Source organism: Triturus cristatus, chromosome 8 (assembly GCF_964204655.1).
Source record: "Triturus cristatus chromosome 8, aTriCri1.1, whole genome shotgun sequence".
NCBI classification, from domain to species: Eukaryota; Metazoa; Chordata; class Amphibia; order Caudata; family Salamandridae; genus Triturus; species Triturus cristatus.
This window is the reverse complement of record NC_140591.1, coordinates 354,506,617-354,532,579: the sequence shown is the minus strand read 5'-3', so window position 1 is coordinate 354,532,579 and position 25,963 is coordinate 354,506,617. Positions and strand designations below refer to the sequence as shown.

Sequence of the window (25,963 nt, the reverse complement as noted above, 5' to 3'; positions counted from 1 at the left end):
GGGAATAAGACCCTCTCATTTTTATAATTTCTAAAGGAAATGCTTTAGGTATTACAGTTTTGATTGCATCAAGGTGACATCAGGCATGCCACACTTTTATAATAAATATAGAATGCTAGCAATCTACTTCTCTGTTCTGTGGGTAGGGAGAGGTCAGGGGCACGGACTCGGATAATTGGGGGGCAGGGAGGAGGGGACAGAGGCAACAAGTTGACCACGTTGGGCAGGCGGGAGGGACAGTGGCAGCACAACGGACCATGGAAGGCAGAGGAAAAGAAGGCAGGGGCAACAAAACAACCATGCAGTACTGGACAGACAAGAGGGACAGTTGCAGCATAACGGACCATGAAGGGCAGGAGCATGACAACGGACCAGACAAAACAGGAGGGAGTGGATAGGCGCCTGCACATGGAAAATGGAGGGCAGGGGATATGTGGGCAGGACAGAAGCCGCAAGCTGGCCATGGAGGGTAGGCGGGAGGGGCACTGGAAGCACAACACACCATGGAGGTCAACAGTGAGACTATAATGGCATACACAGACAACGGAGGGAAGGTGGGAGGGTGTCAGGGGCAGTAAGCTGACCACACAGGTTAGATGCAAAATAGATGTGGCAGCACTGAAGACCATGCATGGCAAGCAGGAGGGTTAGTGGAAATACAACAGTCATGGTGGGCAAGAGGGAGGGGGCAGGGGCATGCACAAAGGACCATGGAAGACCGAAGTGATGGGTCGAGGCTGGACACTATGAAGAAAGGGCAGGGGAAAGACTTCACAACAGATCACACATGGCAGACAGGAGGAACAGTTGTAGCACAACAGAACATGGAGGGTAGAAGAGAGTAGCAGCAAAATGGACAATGGAGGACTGCAGGGAGGGGATAGGGTCATGGAACTTGGACAGGCAGGGTGGAGGTGGCAGCATCTGACCATGCTACTCAGGTGGGAGGACCAGTAACAGCTCAACAGAGCACTCAAAGTAGATAGGAGGGGCAGTGGCAGGTCCATGGAACATGGTGGGCAAAAAAGAGGGAGCAGGGGAATGCACACAGACATCAGAGAACAGGAGGAAGGAGGGTAGGGTTAGCAAGCTAAGCACAGAGACTAAGCAGGAGGTCAATGATTGGGCATAGAATTGGGCAACAGAGGGCAGGAAGAGTGGGCAGGGATATCAAGTTAAATGGAGGGCAGTGGCAGCACATCGGACCATGCACAGCAGGAGGGAGGGGGTGGTGCATGAACTCGGATAACAGAGAGTAGAAATGAGATGGATAGGGCAGTAAGCTAACTGTTCATGGAAGGCAGGAAGGGCAGTGAAAGAACTGTCACACAGGGCTGTAATGTTATATTAATTTGAAGTTGTTGAGCGCTTAATACCGAAAGGTCTCTAAGCGCTGCAAGAAGAACAGCGATGGATCCAGGTAATTAGGCGACAGTTATGCCCAAGCTTCTGTGAAAAGAATGGTTTTTAGTTGTTTTCTGAAAGGGAGAAGGCGGCTTTCCGCGCGGAGTTGGCTCTGCAGCCTGTTCCAAAGAGTGGGTAGGAGGGTGGAGAATACTCGTCCTCCTTTGGTGACGTAGATGAAACGAGGGCATTGTAGGAGGCTCTCTGTGGAGGACCTTAGAGAGTGGCCGGGCATGTATTTCACAAGTCGTTGTTTGATGTACATGGGAATATCACAAAAAGAAGAGGGATAAAAACAGATTTACGTGAAGATCAATAAGTGTGTGGGAGATGCACCAATTTTGTAAAACTGCCCTCACACACAGCACGCTGTGTCATGCTTCATCATAGGGCTGCTACTACACCTCCGCGCCAGCCAAACGCTGGAGGTGGAGCAATAGGGGAGGGGAAGAAACGCAATACAACACAATGTAAAGTGGAACCAAGGTGAGCTAAAAGTGCAGAACCAGTGATAAACAGTGATATAAAACCAATACCGGGAAATCCTTAATCCAGTTTTAATATTAGGTGCCCAGTACGTGAACGAGAGACAGTTATTATTAGTATTTGTATGAGGCGATTGTACACAAACCAAACTTAGTTGTTGATAAGACGCCGTTGGGCGCTTGATAACAGAAGTTTTTGAGTGTGCAATATATATTTTCTCACAATTTAAATCCTTGTCTTGACATTACCTTTTTACAGAGAGTGCGTGTGGGCGGCTGTTCTCACTCCCCCGCCATTTCGAGTTTACAAATTCAATAAACTCTGTAAATTGGGTACTGTGAATGGTGCCGGGTGTTACTGTGGTGTCTTCTGAGCAATTATTTTGTAGTTGATAGCTACACTTCCTGACTTATACATTTATCACAGGGAGTACATAGCTAAGAGCTATATTGATGATTAAAAGCAACCACCTTTACCCTCACACGAGGGGAGGTTTGAGTATGCTTCTTTTGAGATTTTCTAATGTGTGATTGGGCAGTATTCACCATTTTTTATGATATTCTTTTGTACACTTAGTGGTTTTGAGTATATCTCACTGTCAATTTATATTTGTTCTTAATCACTACAGATTCCTCTCGAACGGCGAGAGACCTCACTTGAGGTGTTTTTCCTTTTATCTTCTAAATTGGGAGGAGGAAGGTTCTACACCTAGGAACTTTAGTGGTGAGAAGTGAGACCTCACTTGAGGTGTTTTTCCTTTTATCTTCTAAATTGGGAGGAGGAAAGTTCTACACCTAGGAACTTTAGTGGTGAGAAGTTCTGAGGAAAGCCGGGTTATTATTTAGTGGTGGCTGAAACATGTCGACATTCATGCAGAGTGGGGTGTTGGAATCTCATTATAAGCTCTCCAACCTGCCACCCACGTTTTTGGTCTTTTAAATTCCGTACTGGGCACCTAATATTAAAACTGGACTAAGGATTTCCCGGTATTGGTTTTATATCACTGGTTCTGCACTTTTAGCTCACCTTGGTTCTACTTTACATTGTGTGTTGTATTGTGTTTCTTCCCCTCCCCTATTGCTCCACCTCCAGCGTTTGGCTGGCGCGGAGGTGTAGTAGCAGCCCTATGATGAAGCATAACACAGCTTGCTGTGTGTGGGGGCAGTTTTACAAAATTGGTGCATCTCCCACACATTTATTGATCTTCACGTAAATCTGTTTTTATCCCTCTTCTTTTTGTGATATTCAATTATTGAGCGGGAGGTTGAAGAGGGTTTTTCCTCTCACCCCTCTGTACTTTGTGTGTTTTGATGTACATGGGAGCCTGGCCGTGGATGGCCTTGTGAACGATACAGAGGCCCTTGAATTTGGCCCTTTGTTTTATGGGCAGCCAATGGAGGCGTTGGAGGAGGGGTGATGCTCGTGTGTGTCTAGGTAGTTTGAAGGTGAGCCTGGCGGCATCATTCATAACAATCTGGAGTTTGTCCACTAGGGAGTCTGGTAGTCCAATATAGAGTGAGTTGGCATAGTCAAGGCGGGCCAGGATCATGGCGGTAACAACTATTCTCATGGTCGAAAATGAGAGGATAGGGGAGAGTCTCCTTAATAGCCTGAGTAGGCCCACGCTGATACCAAATACTGTGGAAACTTGATTGTCCAATGTAAGCTTGGCATCCACTTTGATTCCCAGACTTTTAACCACTGGGACCGGGGCTGGAGTGTCGCCCAGCTCCTGAGGCCAGTAGAGGGAGTTCCAGGGGTTGTGAACATCCATCATGGCTAGGACCTCGGTGGCAGCAGGGCCATGGACTTGGAAAATGGATGGAAAGGAGGAGGAGGGTGTGGGAGCAGCAAGCTTGGGTGGAAGCAGCGAGGTGCCAGGCCCTGTCTTCAACCCAACGCGCATTGCGATGGGCGTCTTATTCTAATATTACCCTTGCTACCTAAAAACCCATACCCACCCTAAACCCTAAAATTACCATTGCCACCCAAAAACCCAAACCCACCCTTAACCCTAAAATTGCCCTTGCCACCTAAAAACCCATGCCAAACCCTAAAATTACCCTTGCCACTCAAAAACCCCAAACCAACCTAAACTCTGAAATTACCTGTGTCTCTCAAAATCCCATACACCCCCAGCCCTAATTATCCCCTTGTCCCCCAAAAACCCTTACCCACCATAAACCCTAAAAATACCCTTACCACCCAAAACCCCCAAAAATATGAATGTGGATTCTCAGCTGCCTCCCAGAAAGCCAGAAGGACAGAGTTGCTGACGGGCAAGCAAGCCTGCCCTGCTCCCAACATGCATTGTTGTTCCTGTATCTATGTGCATTAATGCAGACAACGTCTTCGGTAAGTTGATGTGTCAGGACAATTTCTGTATTCGGCACTGACAGCATCTGTGGGGGAGAAGGATATGTTGTGCTTTACATTTCTATGGGCAGGCAGCAATCTTCCACTTTACACTCACAAAGTTGTGGTAATGTCATACATTCAGGGTGAAGAGTAAAGGGGGCCTCAACCTTGGAAGTCACTGGATTTTACAATCAATCAATCAATAACTTTGTTACTCTTCAGTAATATAAAAATACATAAAAGGATACAAGCATAATACAACTTTCACATTAAAAGAATAAATCACACATAATGTAAATAGCTCTTAAATGTGCACATATACAATTTCAAAAAAGAGTCCCCTTTCAATAGTAAACTTCATAAGCAATAGGACCTCAGTATTGTGCAAATGTACAATTTGGTTAAAAAGAGTCCACCAGCGAGTTTGCATTATTACTGTATTTTGTCTTAGATGCTGTCTCTCCCAACATATTAGGTGGTAATAGAGAAAGACCAGTCAGACGCATGGAACCCAGATATATCATACAGTTAAACACAAAAAATCTGTAGGGTCCTAACATTGAGGAAGCTCTATACACACACCTGTAGTATGAATTAGGAACAAGTTAGCACGCCTCTAACTCTGAAATTTTTGTATTGATTTTAACATTTAACATAAGCACTTTACACTGAGCACTTTAATTGGTTATTAGTAAAGATCTCACCAGAAAGAAGGTATCCATGCACTTTAGCAGTTAGTGATGGGGATACAAAACCCACTTGGCCATGATTGCATTACCCGGCTCTATTTTGAACTAATTTAAATCGAGATGAAGTACATAAAAAAAAAAAATGCTTTAGAGCTGGTCAACGATGATCCTATAATAGAGATATGTTTTATGACAAACACAAAATACAGCATGCAATATTATATGCATTAATGTATATTGTTTTATGTGCTCAATGTTTTAGAACAGTTCTAAGAAATTGAATTGTATTAATTCTACAACTATATGTATTTAATTTTAGACCATTTCTTGGTACTGTGTGCACTTTTTTCACTTTACATTTGATGATGTACAAGAATATCTTTTTGCCATATTATGCTAACATTTATTGACTTTGCATGAACAATTTAATACTCTTAATTGATTTTATCGCCGATCATTACAAAGACGTTTCAATTAAATGTTATCGAATATGGTTATATTGATAATATTGATCGTTGGAATATGTAAACTGCTTGTTCTGTTCAGTGAGAAAGCAAAGTCTGGAGAAAATTCCCCGGCCTGGACGGGTTAACACCGGCTTTCTACAAGGAGCTATTAAATGGGATCCAAATAGTTTTGTCCACAGTTTTTAAGGAAGGGTGAGTTCACCCAGCTCATTCAGGAAGGATGGAGGCTGGAAAATACTAGCTGCTGCCATGTTAAAATGAAAAGGAGTAAAACATGGAGAGTGAAAGTAGTAGCTATGGCATGTAATTTGAAAAGTGGAAATAACCTCCAAAAGGAGAGGTTCAACATCAATTTAAATCAAGCCAATAGGAGATGTAAACTCCTATACCAAAAGTCCTCTTTCTGTGCGTATTCAGAACAGTAGATCTGCCCAAGTGTAAGTGCAGCGGGCAGTGCCTCAGACGAATGTTGGAGGAAAATTGTGAAGAATTGGAGGAGACAGAGTTCCGCAGCACCAGGAGTTCAGAGGGATCGCTGAAAAAGACTCTCCGTTGAGTTGCCAATCCTTCAGCTGTTGTGGAATCCTTGGCACTGTGCCAACATGAGGTACTGCGGCGTGTACTGCGATGTGTCGCAGTAATCGATGCTGATCATGTAGATTCACTGCCTTGGAATCCCTCACTGCAGAGTCGACATGGACTGTGAGGTAATGCAGTAGTGTGTGGCAATGTGACTACTACGGTCTCAGAACTGAGAGTCTCAGTAGCTCTCAGTGTCGATGAATGTCCAAAATATTGGACTTCATCTGTCGTCTTCCCCTGAAGGCTCAATTATGCTACGGCATATGTACTTAAGACTTCGTACAGTAAAGGGATAGGACGACTCGATATGTAATGTGGTACAGGAACATTAGTTCAGCCTACATTCAGGAGGATAGTCAAAGTGTCTGTACTCCCAGTACAGCTTATCCTGGTATAACCACCTTATATGGGGAATATGTCGGTACCTGCTTGGCATCTTGCCTCGCTCACATATTTCAGTAGTAAGAACTAGCTGAAGCCTAGCTGTGACTAGGTACAATTTTTGGGCTGCTGCTGTCCCCACGCAACAAGGATAGTCGTTGCCAGTGTTATAAAAAGCTTGAAATATGGCACAGATGTTTTCTTTTTCTTTTATTGTCACCATTGTGTGTTCCAGTCAGAGAAAGATGACCGAGGCACACTCTAGGAGAAAGCAATGAGTGGGGAAAAGGGAGAGGAGACACAAGTAGACGACTAGTCCATCGGGAGAGAATGAATTACAACAATAACTCTTTCCTGCCATCCTTTTCGGATTCATGGATCTTGACCAGGATCTGTGAATTTGAGTGCTCTGATTGTTCACAGTTGTGACAGAAAAAGGTCTGTTACGGCATCCATTGCTCTGAAGACCATGCAGGGCAGATTGCTCAACGTAGTGCACTGAAGACCATGCTGGGCAGATTGCACAACGTAGTGCACTGAAGACCATGCTGGGCAGATTGCTCAACGTAGTGCACTGAACACCATGCAGGGCAGAAAAAAAGAGATCATAAATGGTGGGGTGACCAAAGGCTGGGACCCCTGGTCAACCATCCGTAGATATTGTGTGTCATTTGTGATGTCATCTGTTACATTGATTGTGAGCTCTGCATGTGGTGTGCAAGTTATGGGTTGCATGGTGGGTTTAAAAATAACTCAGATATTTCATTTATTCTACTGTAAAGAAACATGCAACAAGTCAATTTGTGCAGAATTTCTTGAAATTTGCAGCAACAAAGTTCTACAATTTTGCATACCTTCAGTATCTAGCCTGCTAAATTGAAAGAATGTAAATTTTCTTTAGAGCAGCAACATTTTTCAGACTCTTTCCAAGTGTTATACTAATTCACATTTCATGTTCATTTACAGCCAAGAAAGCAATGAAGAACGGGAAATCTCCAATTATTATTGACAATACCAACATCCATGCTTGGGAAATGAAGCCATATGTGCTCATGGTATGTTAATGTGTTGGTAATGGAGTTAAGTGTGTGTGTGCGTGTTTGTCTATCTGTGTGTGCGCGCACATAGGTCAAACCCGCATGTCACCCCAACAGTGTGTTTTTATCTTTCACAATACTTCAGGGTGTAGATGTATTTTCTGAACATTTTCTCTAATGTAGTAATAATTAAAAGTGCCTTTTGGAGTGGAGGTACAATGCTAGAGAGAGAAAACTGGGAAATGTACTGTTTTAAGTAAAGATTTTGAGCCCGATTCGTAAAGAATGCTTATACATCTACCCCTGTATACTTACTCCAATGCATTCATGAGCTCTAGGAATTCACATACATTCCCAATAGTACCCTTGGAAAGCTGAGCCAAAAGCAGGTTTCTAGGCATATATCTAGAAAAGTCCTCTGACTTCTTTACATGTGATTTCGTCACTTCCGAGTTGAACCCACACTACAACTCTGCATTGGGCAAAGACAGACCGCTTTCCAAGAGCACTTTTTTTGGTCTTTTTTTCTGTCACAAGAAAAGCATTTGCTGGAGCAAATCTTTTAGGGCATATTCTGTTGTACACATATTTTCACTTTTTTTTAGCGGGCTGTCAGCATGCATGACTGTTGATGTCATGTATCATTTCAGGATTGACACCGGTGAAACTGAAGTTATTTTTAACAGTTTTGTGAGAAAAGCAATTTCCAAAGAGATACAAAGCATCCTAGTAGAGATTTCTCTATGAACTTCAGCTCCACCAGAGGATATAAACAAACTGAACAACATATATTTATACAACAATGTAACGTGATTGGCGACCACAGATTATCAAGCCAACCAAGTTTTTTTTTTTTTTACAACAAATTTTATTTGGTCATTTTGCACTATATCGGGCAGTAGCCCCACAGTGGCACGTATGATCATTTGGACAGTATATGCAGCAATAACCATTTCCATGAGAATAAACGGGCCCTGCCAAACATGAAGGTAAAACCAAAAATAAATACAATATGCAGACAGTGGTCAAATCCCAAGATACAGCACATGATTCAACAGATTCCTAATATTCATCACTATAAGATGGTAATACAAGCAAACTACATAGTTTGGGGTGATGCCGGGTGGGGAGCAAGGGGTATCCCTTATGGGTCCTCCTCAGGCAGGGGGGGCAAGTCAATTCCACAATATGTCGCCCATCGTGTCCATATCTTATGGTGTTTCCAGGGGCAGCCCGAGCCTCAAAGACCGCGATCTCCGCTCCCATACACCTGTCTAGTTTGGCCTTCCATTTGCCTATAGTCGGAGAAGATGATGCCTTCCAACACGGCGCAATGTCTCTCTTAGCAATAGTGAGGGCAAGGAACAATAGATGTTGTTTGTAGCGATTTCCCTCCAACGTCGTCCGTGGAATGTAAAAGAAACCGCTGTGGGTCCAGTGGAAGCACCCACCCCAACACCTCATTAAGACATGATCGAATCCTGTTCCAAAAGGGGTGTAGGGCCATACAGGTCCACACAGTATGGAAGAAGGACCCTTCCTCACTGACACACCGCAAGCATACTGGGGACTGAATGATCCCCATTCGCCACAGACATACCCTAGTGTAATAAACTCTATGCAAATATTTGAACTGAATGAGCCTGAAGCGTGTAGAGACAGCTGCGCTCCTAGGGCTGGCTATCGCTTCGGCCCAATCGTCATCTGTCAATTCAGGGATGTCTGCCTGCCAGGCCAGTCTGGTCTTGTCCAGAGTAGTGGGGCGGTGTGTCGTCAGCGTTTGATAAATTTGCCTAATTTTGTGCAGTCCGAGGTCCCCCATTAGCAGACAGCCCTCCAAGGGCTGGAACTCCGGGAGGGTTTCCATATTACGGATCTGGGGGGAAAGTACGTGTCGGAGCTGTAAAAATTTATAAAATTGTGACTTGTGTAGGCCGAAATCAGTTTGTAGTTGTTGGAATGACTTTAACGTGGTACCCCTCATGACATCTCCTAGGGTCGAAATCCCAACCAGGTCCCATCCCCGAAACCCTCTGTGCAATAGCAGTCCTGAGGCATGTACCCTGCCACAGGGGGGTTTGTTGTGTTCGTCTCCCTTTCCATTCCATCTGTCTGGTCTTAGTCCGCCACAGCTGTATGGCTAGTCTGCCGGACGGCGGTAAATGATTTAGCCTTGTGTAGCTATATAATAGGTGGAGTAGGGGGACCTGTTCCATAGCGGCGTGTTCAATAGCGTGTGTACATGTGCGGAGCGCCACACGAACAACCAAGCACGAGGGATAGGGTACGGGAAATTTTGGAGGCGATATAAAATCCGATGCAGAGACACCATCTTAAAAATGGCCAAGCGCTCATATAGGGACAAAGGGAGAGCAGACCATACCGCTGTTTCGTTCTTGAGGCTAACCATTAATGAGGTGATATTATGTGTCCAAGAGGTCTTGGGATGTAAATTCCCAAATATTAAAAACCCGTCCATGGCCCGGGACAGCTGCGCAGCCTACGATTCACGGCCTTGATGTCTACACACTGGAAAGAGAACGGATTTGGAGGAATTAGTGTAGTGTGAAGGCCGGTGGTGAAACCAAATACCCTAAGGATTTCCAGGATTCGGGGTCCAGAGTACCACGGGTCCGTCATAAAAAAAAGGACGTCATCAGCGTATAAGGCTATACGATCAGACCGTGAGCGAGACCATTCGAACCCCCTGAGCACCGGGTCACTCCTGACCCAGGCCGCCAGGAGCTCGACTGCCAAGGCGAACAACAATGGAGAAAGCGGGCAGCCCTGGCGGGTACCCCTCTGGATCGGAAAAGGGCGGGAGTGGTGTCCCGCAATCCAGACGGACGCCGTCAAATTCGTATACAGCAGGCGTACATATGTCAAAAAATGGGGCCCGAAGTTGACCGCTTCAAGCAGCTGAAAAAGATAGACCCAGCTTAAGGAGTCGAAAGCCTTGTCAATATCAGCTAACAGCAGGGCAGCAGGATGGCCTAAGGAAGGGGCCGCATCAATGGGTTTGTGGACTCGTCTGATGTTATGTCTCGTAGCCCTCTGCGGCATAATGCCCGACTGGTCTGGGTGAATCAGATCAGCGACGCACCCCCGGAGGCGGTCGGCCAAGACTTTCCCCAATAATTTGGGTTCAAAATTAATAAGGGAGATGGGGCGATAGGAAGACGGGTCTTCGGGGGGGTCTGCCTGGTTGGGACCCGGGGCGCGACCTGGCTGGATCGCATTGAGGGTGCCCAACAACTCCTCGAGTGTAATTGGAGCCTCCAGGGTCTCCTGCACAGAGTCGGGGAGCCGGCGAGGCGGGATGTCCATGAGGAACTCCGCTATAAGTTCAGCAGAGATCTGCTCTTTACGGGCATATAGACATGTGAAGTGCCTCGCGAATTTATCCGCTACTTCCACCGGCGATGTGTACAGGGACCCGTCCTAACCTCGAATCATAGGTATAACAGCCGTGGCGCTGTCTGCTTGGCACAGTCTATGGAGCATTTTACTGGACTTGTCCCCCCACTGGTATATCCGCGATTGAGATGCCTCCCAGATCTCCTTGGCTTCTCCCAAGAGATATTGACGCAGTTCTTGTTGCGCTAGGAGCAAATTGCGGCGAAGGAATGGACAAGGATTGGCACTGAGTTGGGCAGACAGGGTCGCCTGACGCGTTTCTAAGGTATCAAGTTGTGCGCGGCGCGTACGTTTCTCCTGTGTGCGATAGCTAATGTCAGAGCCCCGGACGGTCGGTTTGAGGGCTTCCCAGAGGATTGTGTTCGAGGGGGCGGAGGGGCCGTTGTCGGCTAGATATGTAGTGATCGCTGCATTGAGCATACCCTGATAGGCTGGGCTACGGAGGTGCCAAGGGTACATTCGCCAGTGGAACGGGTGCCTGCGTGAATCCGTGTGAAAGCGCATCGTGACCGGGGAATGGTCGGACAGACCCTGTGGTCAATGTTGAACCTGAGAAAATCTATGCAGAAATACCCGGGGAACAAAAAAGTAATCTAGTCGGGACTGTGACCCATTGACCGCCTACAGATATGTATAGTCCCGTTCAGTGGGGTGGAATTCGCACCATATGTCTGCCCAGTCCAATGTTGATCAAAGCGGTACAAAAGGGGGTGGTGATGGACGGAGCATCAGAACCAATCAAACCACTCACACCCAGTCAAGAGATCTGGGTTTGATCCATCACCGTTCTTTAGCCCACTCTGCCACCCCAGTTCAGACATGGCCATATGCAAATCAGTCTGACCCTGTGCCTCATGGGAACAGTCCAGCCCGAACTGCCAAGCCATGCCTTCCCTGGACCGGAAACAAGCTTCCTAGGACCGGTTTCTGGCATTTCAGCCGACTTCAGCCAGGCTTGCTTGAATCCAGTGGCAAAGTGAGCAAGGGACTCAACGTCTGAGCATACCCTGCCAACTTATGGCGAACAAAGCGGTACAAAAGGGGCTGGTGATGGACGGAGCATCAGAACCAATCAAACACTCACACCCAGTCAACAGATCTGGGTTTGATCCATCACCGTTCTTTAGCCCACTCTGCCACCCCAGTTCAGACATGGCCATATGCAAATCAGTCTGACCCTGTGCCTCATGGGAACAGTCCAATGTTGATGCCAAACTTTATAGTTTGGTCCAAGGTGCGCTGTCAGTCAGAAGGCCCCATTGTATCATTCCAGTCGCCCCCATCAGGGTCAAACCAGTCGGGAGGGATCCCCAGACCCCCAATAAGTTTTCAATAAAGGCGGCACTTAGAGGAGGGGCATAAACGCTCCAGATGATCTGCTCGCCATGTACCTTGCCTGTGACGAAAAGGAATCGACCCCCGGGATCTGCTATATGTGTTATATATTGGAACTGGACTCTGCAATGAATAAGAACTGCCACCCCCCTGGAGCCCCTTTTGAACCCTGCATGATAGATGTGATAGAAGCTGATGCAAGCGAGGCACGGGGCTTTCGTACCCAATAGATGGGTTTCCTGCAGAAGTAGGATGTCTGCCCCATACCTCTTTGCCTGCCTCAAGACAGCCCCCCGTTTCACCTTATTCAGCAATCCCTGAACATTCCGGGAGACCACCGTTAAATCTCAGAGAGGGTGTGCCTCACCGGACGTCATTGGGATCTGGGAAGAAGCTGTGTAAAGCAAGGAAATCAGCATAGGAGACAATAGGAAAACTAACGCATCGTCTGCATGTGTTGACAATACATAAACAAAATAAACCAATGTTTCCAAGGAATGAACCCCCCCACCCGACACTTCCAAAACAAGGAGCACCTGTCGCTGTGTATAGAGCAGAGGACCCCCCATGGGGGGCTCTCCGATATCACACCAAAGATTCCCATCCCACCCTATCAACCTAAGAAAACTGGGAGTGCTAGACGTTCCTGGCCTAGCAGCCCGCAGGCCGGGACCCACGCCCACCCAGAGGACGACATTACTAAGATAGAGTCCCATATATAATTTGTCTTACAAAACACTATTTGGCCGGTGGAGCAGTCGGCATCAAGGCGGGCGCTCAGGGCTCGGCGAGACTCTATCCGACCCCGGTCCTCACCGCTTATGGGACTTATTGCGTCGTGGCCACTGCATTCTAGAGCTGCGAGAGGAGTCTGAGGCCAAGGCAGATGGGGAGTTCGCACGGAGCTGTGGGCGCTCATCAGACCATGCGAAGACTGCCTCGGGGGTATCGAAGAAATATTACTTGGAATTATAAATTACCCACATCCGGGCCAGATACAGCAGCATGTATTGTACATTCAGTTCCCTAAGTCTACGCTTTGCGGCCATGAAGGATTGGCTTTGTTGCTGGACCAAGCGCGTGTAGTCCGGGAAAAGCAATATAGAGCTAGATTCATGAATGAGGCAGTCTTTATGTGAGCTGGCGAATCGCAGACCAGCATCCCGGTCGGCGTAGTTCATGATCTTAGCGATGAAAGGCCTCGGGGCCTCACCCGGAGGGGGCTTCCGTGTCAGGGCCCTGTGCGTCCGCTCAACAATGAAGGCAGAAGATAGGAGATCGTCAGGCAGGATATCTTTAAGCCACTTAGTGATGAAGTTTGTCATATATACCCCTTCGCAGCCCTTGGCCAGGCCCACGAAGCATAGGTTGTTCCTCCGGGCACGTCCCTCTGCGTCCTCCACCCTAGAAGCCAGTTCCTGTGTAACAGTCAACTTATTGACTTTCTTTTGAAGTGAGGTAACTGAATCTTCCACCATTGAGACCCTCGTTTCAGCTTCGGTGATCCGGTAAACTGCTTTGCGGAGATCTTGGTGTAGAAAGGAGACCTCAGACCCCACCGCGACGATTTTTGCGTCAAACATATCTCGGGCATTGTTGATTGCAGCCAGTAGAACAGCGTTATCTGGAGCTGAGCTGATCCCATCTCCACCCGCAGCGCCCCCGGTGGCCGTGGTAAACTGATCTATGGTGCCCTGTTTGGGGCCGGCCCCGCCGGGCCCATCCTTGCCCATCAGGATGGTCGACTGTGGGCCAGGCAGTAAACAGGGAAAGAGGAGCTCACCCCACCAGGCCGGCGGCCACCTTTCAAAGTGGAACTAGGATGGCAGAGGTACAGACACAAAATATGCGCGTGGCGCAACCAAGGTATCTGGCTGGGAGGAGATACGGACCCACAAGTGGGGAGGCCGCCACCACAGTCCAGCGCACCAAGCAAGCACACCGGATCCGGACGGGCCCCACACCGGCCCCTTGGCAGTATGTTAATGAGTCCCGAACACGCGAAGCGGAGGCTGCACGCGCTCACCCCACTCACAGTCAGAGCCCCCTCGGGGCCCTCGTGTAACAAGAAAGGGCCGTCTTCACCCGGTGTGCCCCACAGTGCAGAAGATTGTCCCCGAGGCGCGTGAGAGCGCCGCCGATGGTCCAGCAAGCTGCCCCGGGGCTGGCAGGTCCCACGCCGGTCGCAGGAAAAAGGAGGAGGTCGGCGGGCCACTCGCCATCTGAGGTCACAATCCGGCCCCGAAAAACACCGGGGCAGCCGCTCGCCTGCCGCGGATCGATGAACCAGAGTCCGCTAGTTCAATCCGCAGCAGTGTCGCCATGCCCCTGACAGCAGGAAAGCAGGCCAGCACCTGAGGGCAGGCGGCGCCGATCCCCCCAGCAGTCCTCCAACGAGATGGTGGCAGCACAGCGAGCATGGAGCGATTGGCGGCAGGCTCCACACAGCTGCACGATGCTCCCGGCCACTCAGCCAGTTCGGGACACAGGACGTCACACTCCAATGTCTGCTCCCAGGCGCCGAGCCATGCCCACAATGATCCGGGCAGCACCGCAAGACAGGCACCTCGCGTCTCGGGCCCCAGCAAGCAAGATGGCTGCCGCAAGGCAGAGGAGGATGGGCCGGCAGGAATCTCTGCATGTCTGTGGGCGGCTCATCAAGGGCTCCGGGCACCCCCGCTCCGAGGTCCGGGTCGCAAGGTGTCGGAACCTGGCCCCCACCGCAGTCTCACCCAACAGGCACCAGGCAGGTCGCAGCGATCAGCGCTCAGATGGAGAGAGCAAAGGAGAGCTCCGCAGCTGCTCAGCAGGGCGCCAAGCTGGTGGCATCACCGCACTCCAGGGTAGTCGGGAGGAACGGAGGCACTAGGTAAGTCGTCTCCGAGCAGGATGATGAAGGATATTTAGCAGATTATGGCGTGGGTGGTTGGAGCTCTGCTAAGCTGCGTCCGCCATGATGGCCGGTGAAGCCACGCCCCCAAGCCAACCAAGCTTTAAGGTGAAAAAAGGGACTGGGCACACAAAAAACATGCAGCCAACCTCCGTATGTGGAGCTCAAAACGGAACTAAGAATTCTGCTATAAATGGGGTTAAAGCTATAGTTTGGTACTCTCCAGTCATTTGCAATGCAATAGGTCTTGCATTTACGTGAGTTTGAGCTATTGACATTGCAAATAACAATGCCTTTTATTTTTATTTTCGTTTTTAAAACATAAATAAAAGGCATTGCCATTTACAATGCCAATAGCATAAACTCGTGCACCCGTTTGGACCCCTTCCTATTCGAAGACCACGAGTTGACGTTGTTGCCTTTTATTTTCACACATTTAACATTTCAGAATGTTCTGATTTTTTTCTTTTCAAAAGGACATGTTTGCAAGTACCTGGGCAGAATGGCGCTGTTTTCCAGAGGTGCTTGGGAAGGCTTGAGGAACTTACACTCCTTGACACTGACCTTGCACCCTGTGCACCCGTTTGGACCCCTTCCTGTTTGAAGACCACGAGTTGATTTATTGGTTCAACTTAAACAAAGTGCACGTGCAAGTAGTGCTAATGTCCTGTTGCTGCAAACATCTGACAGATTCGCAAAGTGTAGGCAGTAACAAGACAAGTTGGAGAGGGGGTTTGCTGGTGTGTCCAGTGCAGATCCAGGAGGGCAGAATGAATGCCATATTTTCTGGATTTTCTCTGCCTGTGAGAGTGAACCCCTTTTCTATGTCGTCCTGAAAATATGGCAGAAATCTGGCCCTCCTGGGCCTAAATTGTATGCCGGGAATAAAATTGTGCGTGCAAGAAAAATGATTGATTGTGACTCTGAGTGGCTTTTTGGACAAATAGGAATGTAAGGCCCATTGAAAAATGTGGCCATTTATTGCTCAATAATGGAAAATAACCAATATATTTCTCCGTGAGGTTCTGATAAATTGCTCATTGGATAATCTGAATATTTCGAGTAGTCGTTGCAACATTTACGCTTTGGGAACCTGTTGTCCGTGCGGCCGGGAGATATGGCGTCTTCGGTCTTATGTGTTTACCTTCATATCTCCAGACCGCCCGTTAAAGATCAGATTGGCCAGGATGAGTCACGATGTTATTCTGTGTTGAGGGAAAGCTTCTGCTAAGCAGATGGAGTGTAAACAAGCCCGCGAGTGGTGCGCGCGCACGCCACAGCGAGACATCTGGTTTCAATTATCACGAGCATGTGTGATTCTTAGGTTAATTTTCGAAAGCCCCTACATGCGCTGTTACAGGCTCGACCTAAAAAGGGGAAGTGATTTCAAGCGGTACAAAAGGGGGTGGTGATGGACGGAGCATCAGAACCAATCAAACACTCACACCCAGTCAACAGATCTGGGTTTGATCCATCACCGTTCTTTAGCCCACTCTGCCACCCCAGTTCAGACATGGCCATATGCAAATCAGTCTGACCCTGTGCCTCATGGGAACAGTCCAGCCCGAACTGCCAAGCCATGCCTTCCCTGGACCGGAAACAAGCTTCCTAGGACCGGTTTCTGGCATTTCAGCCGTCTTCAACCTGGCTTGGCAGTTCGGGCTGGACTGTTCCCATGAGGCACAGGGTCAAGACTGATTTGCATATGGCTGGGTTCAAACTGAAATGGCATGGTGAGCAAAAAAAAGATGGATTTAGGCCCAGATCTCTGCACTGGGGTGAATGTATGACATTGTTCTGCATTCTGTCCATCAACTGTTGTTTTTGCATTTGTCACCCCGAGTGGGACGGGTATGCTCAGACGTGAGTCCCGTGCTCTCCATGCCACTGGAATCAAGCTATCCTGGCTGAAGAGGGGTGAAACCCCGAAACCGGTCCTAGGATGCTTGGTTCCAGTCCAGGGAAGACCTGGCTTGGCAGTTCGGGCTGGACTGTTCCCATGAGGCACAGGGTCAAGACTGATTTGCATATGGCTGGGTTCAAACTGGAATGGCATGGTGACCAAAAAAAGATGGATTTAGGCCCAGATCTCTGTACTGGGGTGAATGTATGACATTGTTCTGCATTCTGTCCATCAACTGTTGTTTTTGCCGTAGTGATTTCAAGCCCACTAAGACCCAAACAGCTTGGTTCAAGTACGAGAGAAAGTTTAAGGTGCTCTGCCTGAAGTATCTTCGCCAACATTCCCGCTACAGTGGTGGCTGACATCAACAGAAAGGGGGGGGGCGTGCATGCGCTAAAATAAAATATAAATAAATATATTTTTTAAAACTTACATGACAACAGGACCTCCGGCTCCAGACCTCGTCGCCTTGCAGCCCAGCCACCAGGAAACTCCCTTAATCAGGGTGCTGCTCTTACCAGCAGGAGAACAGCTCTCTGATTGGAGGGAGCGTCAGGTCTCGGTGCTCCACAGCGCTATGGAGGCCTGCAGTTGCTCTTGCAGAGGCCGCCCCTGAAGGGGGTCTTGACGGCCAGAACCATAATGGATGCCAGAGCATGGCAAGGAGCCTGTTTCAGCCGCCTGGCTGTGACCCGAGGCAGAAGGGGCCCTTCCTTCGCGCCAAACTCGCTCCAGAGAGGCGCCTAGTCACCTGACCAATGGGGGAGGGGGACAGGTGATTTCAGGTGATTTTTGAACCCCCCCCCTCCCCCATCATGGAGTAACCCCAGTAGCAGCGGTAACAGCGTGGAAGGGATACAAGGCACCGCTCCCCACATTTCAGCTCACTAATATGTCGTGGAGATTGGGAGCGGTGCCACAGGTTTTCCAAGACCCACCCACCCAGCAGTGGCGGAGAGGAAGGGTAAATTTGGTTGGTCATGGAGGCACATCGACAGGGCGGTGTGTAGAAGGAGGGCCGCTCACTTTGGGATGCCTTACTGCACGGTGAGTAGGCCTGACAAATGAGGGTAGCAAACCGAGACAGCGCTCGCAGCCCAGACCCCGCCAGATGGCAGGGCATAAAAAGAGACTAGCAAGGTAGCGAGTTGGGGCCTAACTCCAGGAAGAGGCCACCCCCACACGCTTGCAAGGAAGAAGATATGCCTGCCAAACAGCAGAATGACGAACTGTCAGGGTGATTTAGGACTCTGATATGCAAATGAGTTATGACCCACGGATGATCTATGACACAAATGATTTATGACATCCCATTACATTCTCATTCTCTCTCTCTCTCTCTCTCTCTCTCTCTCTCCCTCTCTCCTCTCTCCTCTCTCCTCTCTCCTCTCTCTTCTCCCTCTCTCTCTCTCCCTCTCTCTCCCTCTCTCTCTCTCTCTCTCTCTCTCTCTCTCGGTCTCTCTCTCTCGTCTCCCTCTCTCGTCTCCCTCTCTCGTCTCCCTCTCTCTTCTCCCTCTCTCTTCTCCCTCTCCTCTCTCTTCTCCCTCTCCTCTCTCTCTCCTAGGGAGGTTTGCTTGCGGTCCTGGAATGGGCACAGTGCGTGGGTTATATAAACCAGTTGTTTATAGATTGCTGGGTTAGAGGTTTCAAAGTGAGCATGTCTGGCTGGACAGCCAAAAAAGATGTGCACATGCAACCCACCCTCCTCCCAGTCCCGGCCGCTGTCATTCAGCGGCAGCCCGTGTCCTGAGGCTCATTCAGAAAGTGTACGAATTGGAAAAAGGGTTCATCCTCCCTCTGCTTTCAACCCTGTATTTTGCAGGAAACCGCAGCAAAGCCTCAAGGCCGATGGACCACTCAGTTCTGTTTTTTAATAGTCTGCAATTCTTGTCTCCTCGATAAAGTAGCCTTTCACATGTCTAGAGAAAATGAACTCTTGCTTCATCCAGAATTTGACTCTTCTTCCTCACTGCAGGTTGAGTTATTAGTTACCTTTGTCCCAGGTCACCCTGAGCCACCCCTAATCACAACGTTAATGCAGTTAAAGGGCGATACTCTCAAACAACCTGTGGTTAGTAAAGTATGATGACTAGCCTTGCATTCTCCCTGCGAGTAGATGAGTGAGCACCCAATATTCTAGTCTGATGGACTTGAGCTTTATGATGTATTTCATTTTCTGTTCCAGATGTACCATCAACTTGACAGGGCAGCTCTCCAAGTGATCATGCCTCTTAGAACCAGCCTTAGTCTCTGATATTGATGCTTTCACACTGGAGGTTCAACAAGCCACAGCATTCACACCAAGCTCCGTTTTAAAAAATGCAGTGCTTGAGGTCATCCACTGCACTCTTCAAGGAAGTTACATTCTATTTTCTGTAGTGTTTATTGTAGTTCGTTTCTGAGGGCAGTCATCATGGTCGCACCCTTGTTTAAAGCAGTCTCGGAACAGTTGATGTGGTCTTCTTCGCAACCATGAACGTCTCTAGCCTTTAGACTTTGTGGTAAGAAAAATAGAAAATCTAATTTTCCTTGGATTGCCTTCTTTTCTTTGTCATTTTGAGGCCCCAAGTATAGGATCACGTGCCTACAAAGTCGGAATACAGTCTCTTTCTCAGAAAATATATTTTCACCTGTTTTCTTTCATGTGTGGAGGGCAGGAAAGCCAATAAGAACTTGATAAAGTTCCCCATTCCTCCGGAAGCAAGTGTGTCTTCCAATCTTCATAATGCCACCACCGTGTCAGGTGCTGGAAGTTCCCCCTGCAGGCTCAGCATTCCAGAGAGCTGATTGTCACCCTCAAGATGAAAAAATCCCCATCTCGTAGCAGCCACTTTGGCCTGCCAGTGTACCACACATTGGATGTTACAGTAACATTGTTCCTCAACTGGTGGCAACTTACATTGGAAGGACTCGCGCCACTTCAGCCCAGCGCTTCCACCATATTGGGCCCCTGCGGACAAGTAACATCTCCAACCAGGTGCGGTGCGTCCATTGGGGCGTTGGGGCGTTGCCCCTCTGCCCCCAGGTCCTTCCTCGGTGTCTCTGAACTTAGTTTACTTAAGTTCAGAGACGCCGAGACCGTGGTCGGTCCGGCGTCATGTTGACTGACATGCATTGTCAGACAAGCCATGGAAAGGCAGCACAAGTGCGCATGAGTGGGCATGGAGAGTAATTTTTAGCCCGTGCCCAGTCATGCGTACTTGTGTTTTTACTGGCTTGTGCATGCCCATTAGGAGCCCCTCGGTCTCCTAATGGGCAGGCGGCGGGCGTAGCGTAAGCTGTGCCCTCAGCCAATCCTGGCACTGCAGCAACGCCAGGATTGGCTGAGGGGTTGCCACACCAGTGCTGACGTCGTGACGTGGTGTTCCAGTTTGAAGGTGGCAGAGGCGCCAACGCGGACGGCGGACCAGGAGCAGAGGCGGTCAGGTAAGTTTTTCTTTTCATTTTATTCACTTCTCCCGCTGCTGGTGGTAGGTTTAGGGTGGTGTTTAGGGTTAGGTGGTAGGGTTGGGGTGGTGTTTAGGGTTGAAATTTGCTATGGTTCACAGAGTCTAGGGCTCAGGGCCCGATTTAGGTTCGTGCATAATGGTGGTGTTTTTGTGGGTTTGCGGGGGCTTGTGTTTGGGTGAAAAGTCGTACCCCTTCCAGTGGATGGATTTGTGTAATTCTTGCTGAGATTCTTTGGAATGGCTGGAACTAGTATCCCAGTGAGTTTGAAGATGATCGAAGTAGTGGAAGTGCGATGTTATCCAATGGGCGGTGTTGGGGTGGTGGAGAAGTGGTTTTTAGGGGGTTCCAGTTGATCGACAGGAACGGGGCTGCTGTGGGGAGGGGGAATTCATGGGTGTGCAGGAAGTTTGGGAGGATTCGATCGATGGGAAGGGTGTGTTCGAGGCATATGAGCTGCAGATTGTACACTTAGCATAGATCGCCATCTGGTGTTGGGCCCGGATGTTTGCAGTTTGTTTTTGTTCTTTGGACAGTCTTTGGAAGTCACGAGTTCGGTGACTCCTCCTTCGGTCCGTACTGCGCATGGGCTTCGGCTCCATCCTCAGATTGTTTTTTTCCGCCATCAGGCTCGGATGTGATACTTCGTGCTCCGGCTTCGAACTTCTACGGTTCCAGCCTCGACGGAAAATCCTCGTTCTTCGAGTTTTCTTCATCAATCTTCATCTCTCGAAGCGGCACTTTTCTCCATCCCCTACATCGGCACCGGCCTTCGGGCCCTCCTCGACTCCGGTCCCGGCCGATGGAAAGGACTCCGTTCAAAAAGTGCCCAAAATGTGGGTCTAAATTTCCCCACACCGACCTCCATCAGGTGTGTAACCTTTGCCTCTCCCCAGAACACGAGGCTAGAGACTGCCCCGCCTGTAAGTCTTTTCGATCTAAAAAGACCATCCGGGATCGAAGAGCTCGACGCACCATGGCGCACTCCTCGACCGCGGCTCCACCGGACATCTTCGGAGACGACGCCGAAGCTTCGGGGCAACTACACACCGAGCAGGAGGACGACGTCGTCAGCGCTTCCGAGGCCGACGACTCCGACGTGGAGGACATCACACCGGCGCAGCGGGTCGTGAGTACTGTACCCCCTACCACCCCCGCGCCCAAAACCAAAGAGACTCAGGTTACACCCTCGCCTGCAGGCCTGGCTAAAACCAAGCACACAGCTTCCATCACCCCACCTTCGGGCCCGGTGTCGAAGCCTCAAAAGTCTCACGGCAGCTCGGGCTCGAGCCAGCCGACGCCTGGTGCCGAAAAACACCATCCGGCACCGAAGAAAGTGATACCCAGCTCGAATCCGAAGCCACCGGTGCCGAAGCCTGGACTCTCGGTGCCGACGAAACACAAACACAAATCTGTCGGCACCGACGCTCCGGCGCCGAAAACTCCTTCGACGCCGAAAAAACCGGAGGTTCCAAAAAAGCATGGCGCACAGAAACCATCGAAACCCTCGGCTCCGAAAACTTCGGCGCCAGCGGACGATTCGGCGCCACTGGATCTCTTTACACCAGACCCTTTGCAAAATACTCTATTTAAAGATCCAAAGACTGGGCTATTGACTTTAGTTGTCAAGAAAAGACGTCTTGACACACCGGCTCCTCCTCCACCGCCCAAACGGAAGGACTCTGCTACTTCTCCTCTCAGAGTGCCCTCCCCACTACCTCCTCCTCCACCTCCTCCACCTCCTCCACCCCCTCCCCCTCCCAGATCTCCGCCACCCTTACCTTATCACTCCCCGACCCCGTCCCCAGATCCGGACTTCGGGGATCCACATTATGACCCAGCGGACGCCCCAATGGACCCCACTCCACCGGGGACCCCAGACCCATGGGAAGACTACCACAACCCTGACATACCTGATATGCCTCAGGACGACCTATACCCATCCAGGCCGTCTCCTTCAGAGGACTCCTTAGGGTTTCACCACTTAGTGCAGAGAGCAGCACACTACCATGGGGTGGACATGCATAGCGAACCAGTGGAAGATGACTTCCTACTGGACACATTTGACATTCAGGACAAGTCCACGTCTATTTTGCCCATGCTTAAAGGTGTCACCAAGCATGCTGCAGAGGTGTTCAAAGACCCTGTCAGGGCCAGGGTACTGAACCCTAGAATAGAAAAAAAGTACAAGGCGGCACCCACAGACCCTGCATACATTAAGGGCCCTGCTCCCTTAGATTCCCTAGTTGTCTCCACAGCTAGAAAGCGGGCTAACTCCCAGTCCTCAGGGGAAGCCCCACCGCCAGACAAGGAATCGAAACTTTTAGACGCGTCTCGCAAACGCACCGCCTCCCAAGCTGCAAACATGTGGCGCATTGCAAATACACAAGCGCTACTTGCGCGCTATGACAGAGCACACTACGACGAACTTGAGGCTCTTATGCAGCACCTCCCCGAAAAACACAAGCGCAAGGCTCATGACCTGATACAGGAGGGTAAACTAATTACAAACACCTCCATTAAGTGTGCCCTCGATGCAGCCGACACTGCTTCTAGAGCAATAAATACCAGTGTCCTGCTTCGTCGTCATGCCTGGCTCAGGATCTCAGGGTTCAAGCCTGAAGTCCAGGCGTCCATACTAAATAACCCTTTTGACCAACAAACTCTCTTTGGGCCAAAGGTGGACGAAGCGTTGGAAAAGATGAAAAAGGACACAGACACAGCAAAGTCTATGGGGGCACTCCAATCACAGGCCCCTAAACGTTCCTTTCGACGCTCATCCTTTCGTAGCACAGGCAGAGGCTTCTCCACCGATAGCGCCTCTACCTCCTACAAGTCCCCTCCTCAAAATACATTTTCAAAGGGCAACCAAAGGGGTGGTTACAGAGGCAACAACAATAAGGGCAGGGGCAAAACTAACACCACCCGTTCCGCAACCCCGCCCGCACAATGACTTCCCTTCCCTCCCCCCAGACCATCCCACTCCGGTCGGGGGCAGACTACAACAATTTATCCACGCATGGGAATCCATAACATCGGACAAATGGGTGACCCAAATTATTCGGTCAGGGTACTGTCTCGAGCTAACATCTACCCCACCCAATATCCCACCAAGACACCGTCCGATGTCTCAAGAACATTCCACACTACTCATACAGGAGGTGCTCTCCCTCCTCCAAAAACACGCTATAGAGCAGGTCCCCGTCAATCAGCAAAATCTAGGGGTCTACTCTCTGTATTTCCTGATACCGAAGAAAGACGGGACCCTGAGGCCCATTCTGGACCTCCGGCCTCTCAATGCATACATACATTCAGACCATTTCCACATGGTCACCCTACAACAAGTCCTCCCGCTCCTCTGTCAGGGAGACTTTCTCACTACCTTGGATCTGAAAGACGCATACTTTCACATTCCAATACACCCTTCTCACAGGAAGTACCTCAGGTTCGTGGTGGACGGTCAGCATTACTAATTCACGGTTCTCCCCTTCGGGGTCACCACCGCACCACGGGTGTTTACCAAATGCCTAGCGGTAGTAGCAGCACACCTCAGACGTCAACAGATTCACGTCTTCCCCTACTTAGACGACTGGCTGATAAGAGCCGCGTCCTACCACCAATGTGTGCAACATACAAACAGCACCATCCAACTGATCCACCAGCTAGGCTTCACGGTGAACTACCAAAAGTCCCACCTCATACCATCTCACACAAAGCAATATCTCGGGGCCACTATAGACACCTCCAAAGGTATTGCCTATCAAACTCAGCCAGAATCGCAAGCATACAAGCCGTGCTCAAAACATTCCTTCCTCAACACTCTCTTCCAGCAAGAGTGTTTATGAAGCTCATAGGAATGATGGCGTCTTGCATTTTCATAGTGCCCCATGCAAGACTTCACATGCGTCCACTTCAAGAGTGCCTAGCACAACAGTGGAACCAGGCCCAGGGTCAGCTGACGGATCTGGTGTTGGTGGACGGCCGCACCCATCACTCTCTGCAGTGGTGGAACACCACAAACCTTTCCAAAGGGCGGCCGTTCCTGGACCCGGTTCCTCAGGTGATTCTAACAGCGGACGCATCGCTCTCCGGCTGGGGAGCGCACCTCTTACACCTCACCATGCAAGGTCTATGGACGCCACAGCAAAAATCGCTCCACATCAACCATCTGGAGCTCCTGGCGATCTTTCTAGCCCTAAAATCTTTTCAAAAACAGATTTCGGGCAAAGCAGTCCTCATTCGCACAGACAACATGACTGCAATGTATTGTATCCAAAAACAGGGGGGGACACACTCTCCCCAGCTCTCCCGCTTAGCCCAGAGCATATGGAGATGGGCAATTCCCCAAAACATCTTTCTCCTGGCACAGCACGTTCCAGGCGTACAAAACACCGTGGCAGATCTGCTCAGTAGACAAACGCAACAACTACACGAATGGGAACTGCATCCACAAGTTCTTCACCCATTCTTCCAACAGTGGGGGCATCCTCAGATAGACCTCTTCGCCACCCACGAAAACAAAAAATGCCCAAGCTTCGCCGCCAGATACCCACACCCATTGTCCAAGGGCAATGCGATATGGATGAACTGGTCAGGCAGATTTGGATACGCCTTTCCACCTCTCCCGCTAATTCCATTAGTGGTAAGGAAGCTACAGCAGCACTCCCTCACACTCATTCTGGTAGCCCCAACATGGGCCAGGCAGCCGTGGTACACCACACTACTACAGCTATCGGTGGTACCACATCAAAAACTGCACCTGTCCCCATGCCTCCTAACCCAGAACCATGGAGAAATCAGGCACCCGGACCCAGCTCAGCTCAACCTTGCGATCTGGCTCCTGAAATCTTAGAATTTGGATACCTTAACCTTCCCCCTGATTGCATGAACATCATCATGGAAGCCAGACGTCCTACCACTAGAGCATGCTATGCCGCAAAGTGGAAAAGATTTGTAATTTACTGCCGTAACAATACAATCAACCCTTTAGATGCATCCATACAGCACATCATATGCTATCTGCTCCATCTTCACAGGTGTAACCTGGCATATTCATCCATACGCCTACACCTAGCAGCAATCGCTGCTTATCTACAAAACAGACAGCATTTATCACTGTTCAGAGTGCCCGCTATTAAAGCCTTTATGGAAGGCCTTAAACGAGTAATTCCTCCCAGGGCACCACCTTCCCCTGTATGGAATCTAAATGTAGTTCTTACACGGCTAATGGGTCCACCCGTCGAACCAATGCATAAATGTGAGCTACAGTTCCTCACCTGGAAAACAGCTTTCCTCGTAGCTATCACTTCCCTTAGAAGGGTTGGTGAAATACAAGCGTTCACTATACAGGAACCCTTCCTACAAATACATCACAGCAAGGTCATACTTCGTACAAATCCGAAGTTTCTGCCCAAGGTCATTTCCCCCTTCCATCTCAATCAATCGGTGGAATTACCTGTCTTTTTCTCGCAACCTCAATCTGTTGCAGAGAGGGCCTTACACACACTCGATGTTAAAAGGGCTTTGCTGTACTACATACAAAGAACGCAACCCTTCAGGAAGACTAA

The 25,963-nt window shown here is 49.4% G+C and overlaps 1 protein-coding gene across 1 annotated transcript in view; it reads left to right on the top strand.

Annotated features, from left to right (window-relative positions):
• N4BP2L1 (NEDD4 binding protein 2 like 1) overlaps positions 1–25,963 on the top strand; it is a 248,292-nt gene that overhangs the window by 76,537 nt on the left and 145,792 nt on the right. Inside the window, exon 3 of the mRNA XM_085621679.1 lies at positions 7,334–7,422. Within this exon, the coding sequence (XP_085477805.1) occupies positions 7,334–7,422 (89 nt within the window). The remainder of the gene's footprint in view (positions 1–7,333; positions 7,423–25,963) is intronic.